The sequence below is a fragment of the Austrofundulus limnaeus genome, unplaced genomic scaffold (assembly GCF_001266775.1).
Source record: "Austrofundulus limnaeus strain Quisiro unplaced genomic scaffold, Austrofundulus_limnaeus-1.0 Scaffold52, whole genome shotgun sequence".
Lineage (NCBI taxonomy): Eukaryota > Metazoa > Chordata > Actinopteri > Cyprinodontiformes > Rivulidae > Austrofundulus > Austrofundulus limnaeus.
The window spans coordinates 2,246,237-2,252,744 of NW_013952454.1; the positions used below are offsets into that span (position 1 = coordinate 2,246,237).

Sequence of the window (6,508 nt, forward strand, 5' to 3'; positions counted from 1 at the left end):
TATATATATATACTACACTCAATCTTGTTTTTTTATATATATTTTAGGAAGAAATCCTGTCGCACCATCACATTTGATGAATTCAAGGCTGCCCTTGGAGAACTTGCCCGGAAGAAATATAAGGACAAGACCGGAGAGGATGCGGAAGCTGAGGTCTTTAAGCTGATCGAGGGGAAGGCACCGGTCATCGCAGGAGTCACAGTAAGATGTCATTTGTGCAATTCATAAAGACTCACACCCCCTTTTGACTTGCGATYGTGAGCTACAGCTCAAACGTTGTGCAAACTTTCCGACAGAGGGCCGTGGCCTCTCCGACGGTGAGCCGCCTCACAGACACCAGCAAGTTCACGGGGTCGCACAAGGAGCGCTTCGACGAAACCGGCCGCGGGAAGGGGAAGGCCGGGCGCGTAGACGTGGTCGACACATCGGGCTACGTCTCAGGATACAAACATCGAGGGTCATATGAAAAGAAAGTGAACAAACCTGGCGAGGGTAGGCCCATGTGAAGGCCAACTGCCAGGATGATTTTTTTTTAATTAAGAGTACTAAAAGAAAGCACAAAAAAATTACCATTTCATAACTTTTCCCGCCCGTTTATTTTATGTATGTTTGTGTGTGTGAAATAAAAAAAATTAGTTCCTCTCTTTGTGTGAGAACTGGAAAACTGTTTACATCTATTTTTACAAAGTCATCACCAGCTGGTACATTCCTGTCTGATAGCAAGTGACTGCCAAACACTGAGAGAAGCTGCCCTGCTATGAAAACTGAAACTCTTGTTATGATAAGGCCCTAGATATTTACCAAGCACAATGAACAAGATGCCAAGAAAAACAGAAGCAGGACAACAGCTTGATGAATAAACAACGTTGCACTTTTTAATGAAAATGTTTCTAGAATTCATATTTAATTGAGAAAAAAAGGTATAGGTAATTAGTTTTGCAGTGTATAAGATGATTAGCACAGTTTTATGGACAGAGATATATTGATGTTTTCGTTCTTTTTTTTTTCCCCTTAATTGCATTTTCAGTATTCCTTTAACCTTCACTTGTCAACTGTTGTTTATTTAGGAAATCTGCTGTTCAGGTTTAAATGATCATGAAAGCTCTTTCATTCATTTGTATGGAAGTCCTGAAAGGCCAATTAAAAATGTAGAACAGGGGGTCTCAAGCCATCTGGGTCTGGGGACCCCTTACAAGGGCGAAACAAATTCCAGGGACCCCCTCATAAACCCCATGGTGTTTTAAAAGATAATTTATTGTCATTTCAACCCCTTAATGCCATGGGAATATATATTTTTATTATGTTAATTATGTTTGTTTTATTAGTTCATTGTTCTCCATGCATTTTTGAAAGTAAAAACCATATTAACAATTTAGTGAAATGTTTTRAGAACCCCCAGGATACCTCTCACGGACCCCAGTTTCAGAACCTCTGATCTAGAATATAATCTAAAGAAAAACGGTTTTTAAACGTGAGGTACTTATTGCCGATGTGTAAATATTCCAAACCTATACAAAATAATAATTATTTTTAAAGGCTCCTGTGGGCTTCCGTACATTTGCATAGACAAGAAGAAAAACAAACAGTGTTAACAGCTTGTGTTAAAAGTCATGATCATAACTTTTGCTTTTCCTTTTTTATGTAAAACATAATTCCTTTCATGCAAACTTTAATGGATCTGCCTGTAGCTTCTAAACAATTATTGTCTTAATTTCACACAAACCAAACCAACAAGCATTTTGAGTCATTAAATTCGTGATTTCGACAAAAAAAGCAGAACTTCTACTCTACTTTATGAGCACAGTTGTACAAGATTGTATTTTTACCGTTTTACTTCAGATTTACACAGTATTTCTAATATATTTGTGCTACGATCATGTAGATATATTAAAAAGGCTTTCTGCCACGTGATCTAATTTAAAGACACTGATTTTATGTTTTTTCTGTGTTGCTGTACTTGTGCATGTTCTGTATTTTGCATCTGATTCAGAAGCATATATATAGATGACAGAGTTTGTCTCTTTCTGAAAACTGCTGTGCCTGCTGTGACTCCAGACTACTAGTCAGATTTACATATTTCCTTGCTAAAAAAACAAAAACAAAAAAATAAGTATTGAAACTGTGGGATCTTGCTTGTATCAAACTGTTTGTGTAAAGCAACCCTCTAATGCTATTCTATTTGTCTGTACCTTTTGTATGTGTGGTGCTGTCATCTAAGGCACAGATTTAACTGAAACAAAAGAAAAGCAGGGGTTTTAACTTTTACTTCAATACTGTAACGGATAAAGGGAAAACTGCAAACATACTTTTTTTTTTTCGTTTTGTAAAAACTATTTTTTCCAAGCAGACAGTATTACCTGTAGCCTGAGCTGATGAAGAATCATGCATCTGTGTTGGGTTTCCTCCGCTGCAGTAGCTTTTGAGTATTTTTATTATTAGTTTTTGTGCTTAATGCCAAATACTGTGCACCTTTTAATGTGGAAGAACATTTTTTAATTCCTTTCAAATAACTTTAAAGCTCTATTGTGTTCCAAAGTGCATGCAGTGTTTTTTTCTTTATATTTCTTACATTGCATTCTTGATTTTTAGTGCGTTATTGAAAAATAAAAACTAAAAAAAAAAATAAATAAAAAAACACTAGAACCTCTGTCACGTGTTTATGTCTGTTTTCTACTGACCTGTGAAATTCAACTAAAAGCAAAAGCTACATTCATCCCGTGCACCATATAATTCAAAGCTGGTCAGCCGAGGTGTGTGTTAAAGGTTTTGCAAGAGGAAAAGTGTGTGTGCGTGCGTGCGTGTGTGTGTCAGAGCAGCACTCCAGCCCCGAGGCAGAGGCATAAATAAAGTCACCGTGCAGCTGCAGCCTTGATGCATTCGCCCCTCTGCCACAAAGCCCACGGATGCTCGGCTGACCTAAAAAGTAAAAAGAGACACAATCTTGCCACAGATCCAGGAAACACATTATGACCTTCTCCCAGTTTCCCCCCTAAAATCATTTGTTAACATAACAACCAGACACTCACTTATATACAAAGTTTGGTGAATGAATTGCTGTTCCCTGTTGGGTGTTTACATCCAGAGGACAGCTTATACATATTCTTTCAAGGTAAGAAACGCTTCATCGAAAGGGTGAAAATGTAAATGTAGGCTGGAGTGAAATAAATAGAAAGGGAGAAAGAAAAGGGAACTTATTGCACCTCGTGCTTTTTATCCCGGTTTGCACAACTTCCTTCGAATGCTGGCTTTAATGTTCTCCACTTCCCCTAAGCTCAGCGAGCAAGCACTCGTTCGTGGCCACCAGGGACCTGCAGCATAAACACAGACGACAAATCGTGTCAACAACCAACAAGGCGGCTGATTTAGTTGTGGGTTAGCGTCGCTGCGCCCACACTGTGGATCTTCTCACCTGTGGCTTTCCTGAAGCATGCTGGACAGTTCCTGGAGCTTCTCGTCCTCCTGCACCCTCATCTTCAGACACTCRATCTCCTTTCTCAGCTCCTCCACCTCCRTCTGAGCCTCTGTCAAACACACACRGTGGAGTCGGTGRTGAGAACGGGCACGGGCTCRTGCTRTGTGMGTGTCAGCAGCTGCACCTGCCTCGGATCTGAGTCATGGGGGAGCTTTTCGTCATGGACTTGAGATACTGGCGTTCCAGCTTAATAAGCTGCTTTTGCAGAGCGACGTTTTCCTCCAAGACGATCCGGAGCTGCTCGTTGAGTTTGCCCTGCGTTGAGTTTGACAACGATGAACAACACTGCTCTTTATTTATTGATTATTTGTGACCCATCATATCGAAATGAGGATTAAGTCAAATTTGGTCAAAATGACCTAATTACATTTTCAGATTCCTGCTTTAAAAGCTACATTTTGAYACCTGGATCCTTCTGATATCATAAACTTATCCAGAGATAAGACTTAATTTGTCCTGTTGGTTACATTAATACATTACTGTTTGGTCTGAATCCCAGGGGCGGTTCTAGGGGCGGGGCCACAGGGGCAYTGGCCCCTGTTGAAMTTTGATYGGCCCCCTGAAGTGCCCCTGTCCTGTCACTCATCTGTCCTTTGCCCAAGAGCAATGCTGCTGGGTGCAGTTCCRTGTCCAAACAYTAGAGGYGCTAATGAGACGAATAGAAAAGTCCTGYATGAAYAAAGCTAATTGAAGTCTTTTTCTTTTCTTAAAATTTGAACAATCCTGCAGAAAAACTCWWYYMACWMAYRAWKGMTGGMTKSWYTCWCWYRCWKKYTGTTTGAGAGTATTTTATCTATGCACTRTAAAAATGCATGTGAAATTGGTAAGGAGGATGTACTGCATACACGTCAAYCTCTTTGGACGTGTACCTGTATAAAGAGCCTCAAAAATCCGTAAATTTTGCAAAAAATCAGTAAAACTCGCACCCGCGGGRGTGGGGGGGGTCTGTCGGCTGTGGACATGAAAGCGCCAGGAGGAGAGGAGAGCGGAAAAAGTTCAAAACTTATTTCTAGCGGCAGAACAGGTTGGAAGATGGCTGTTTGATGTTATTGTTTTTTAAATCATCCTACAGGCTCTGACATGTTAGATAAATTTGAAAATGAAGTTTTGAAAAACTSYGTAAGACTTGAAAAAAATCTGTGAGATTGTTCTATACGTCCGTATATCTGCAAAATGACGTAAAATCCTTAAAACTTATAGACAATCCGTACAAGTTGACATGTATGTTCTGTGCAAGCTTTTTTTAAATTACAAGTGTTCAAACGTGCGACTGGTTAAATACATGCACCTTACCAATGCCAGCGATTTGTGTGCAAGGATGCTGATCAAATACTTGGCCCCTCTTTGAATATTGTGRCCCCTTACACTGAAAAATCTCAGATACGGCGCTGCTGAATCCTAATTTTGTGTAAATTTATTTTTGATGTCAATATGAAGAGGAAACCTCAAACAGTATTTGTATATTAAGATTTCCAAGTTGGAAAGAAACAAAAACATTGCTAGCTCACAGGGAAAAAAATCTAAATTTTAAGGTGTTTTTCCCCAAAATCATGTTTTTTGTTGCTACCGCTAAAAAAAATCTTCAAAAAAATTTTTTTAGGATTATATTTCAGACAGTTCATTGAACTGACACCCCCATTTCATATTATATATTTGGTCTTAATCCTGGTTTCGATGTGACGGGTCACATTTATTATTTCGAACTGAAAGGCAACACACCGCCTCTCTCCGAGCTTCCTCCAGCTGAGCAGAGAGCTTTCGGACTTGGTTTTTGTGCTCCTCCTCTCGTGCGGCCACTTGAAAGCTGAGCGCTTCGACGTTCCGCCTCAAGGTCCTGACCTCGGCCTCGCGGCTGGAAATGTCGCTCTCCATCATGGAGAGGATCTGGACCGCCTGAGCTGCAGCCAGAAATAGAAGAGACGGGAACGCTTTCATCAAYGTCTTCTTAGCTTCTTGAACTCAAGATTCCCCCCAAAAGAACACTCCCAACTCACACAGGAAGCTGTTGTTTTGATGCAGCGACCTCTCCCCCCTCCAGTGTTTGTCCACCAGATTGAGGAGCATCTCCAGGGGTTTCCGATAACCGCCCTGAGAGGAGAATTCAAAMAGATTTGCGTCAGGGGAAACGGAATCTTAAACGAATGATGTACAAACCTTTTTTTTCTTGTCGGCAGGCTGCAGGTTGGTCCCCCCGTCCGTCTTCTTAAAGCTCAGCCTCGCRGGATGTAAGATGGGATTAGAGGGGTCCGAGAGATTCAAACCACGATGAAGTGGACTGGGAGGCCGAATGTTAACGAAAGAAGAAACGTGACRATGACTTTGATCTAGAAAAACGGTGTAAAAAGACACATTTATTAAAGTGCCTGTGACGTCAAATCTTTTGAAATAAATGTGAATGCGTTTTTGGAAAGATAACATCGATAACATATTGCAAAAAAAAATTCACGTCGCTGAGCTGAACAGTTGTTGAGATATTTGCAAGTGAAGAAACAGGAAGTGATGTCAAAGGGGAATGTCTGAATGTGAAGAGCGTTGTTACAAAACAGACTATAGAGAAGAATCTGATGTTTCTTTAGATTATTTTGAGTCGTTATTAAAGAGAGACGAAGAAGAGTTAAAGTTTAAATAATTTTGTTTTAATAAACAAAAACCAGAGAGTTTATTTTATTAATGAATCCCCCTTTGATGTCACTTCCTGTTTCACTTTGGCTGAGCCAAATTTAAAAAAAAATAGGCCAGTTATGAGACAAAATGGGTAAAATAATCTGAACTATGCCCGTTTTCTTAAGTATAAAGATGTTTTCTTTGACTTTTTGTATTTGAAGGATATGCATGTCACAGGTACTTTAATGTCTCCATAAGAGAAATATTGACAGTTGTGCATTTTCAAAACCAACACAATAAAGGCTTTGTTAAATATACAGTGTTGTATAAAGTACCAAAAAGTGATACTTGAGTAAAAGTACAAGTATCTTACCATAAAATTACTTTGGTAAAAGTTAAAGTCTCCTTTAGGAATATTACTTGAGTAAAAGT

The 6,508-nt window shown here is 39.6% G+C and overlaps 2 protein-coding genes across 2 annotated transcripts in view; one reads left to right on the forward strand and one right to left on the reverse strand.

The window, feature by feature from the left end:
* tppp (tubulin polymerization promoting protein) overlaps positions 1-642 on the forward strand; it is a 22,703-nt gene extending 22,061 nt beyond the window's left edge. The window contains exons 4-5 of the mRNA XM_014008789.1: positions 48-201; positions 297-642. Coding sequence (XP_013864243.1) covers positions 48-201; positions 297-506 — 364 coding nt within the window. The 3' untranslated portion in view covers positions 507-642. The remainder of the gene's footprint in view (positions 1-47; positions 202-296) is intronic.
* A 1,010-nt stretch (positions 643-1,652) lies between these two features.
* Positions 1,653-6,508, reverse strand: part of cep72 (centrosomal protein 72) — a 15,479-nt gene continuing 10,623 nt past the window's right edge. Inside the window, exons 9-15 of the mRNA XM_014008666.1 lie at positions 5,627-5,796; positions 5,467-5,560; positions 5,192-5,370; positions 3,601-3,727; positions 3,410-3,566; positions 3,201-3,308; positions 1,653-2,916 (exon numbers count right to left, since the gene is read on the reverse strand). Coding sequence (XP_013864120.1) covers positions 3,248-3,308; positions 3,410-3,566; positions 3,601-3,727; positions 5,192-5,370; positions 5,467-5,560; positions 5,627-5,796 — 788 coding nt within the window. The 3' untranslated portion in view covers positions 1,653-2,916; positions 3,201-3,247. The remainder of the gene's footprint in view (positions 2,917-3,200; positions 3,309-3,409; positions 3,567-3,600; positions 3,728-5,191; positions 5,371-5,466; positions 5,561-5,626; positions 5,797-6,508) is intronic.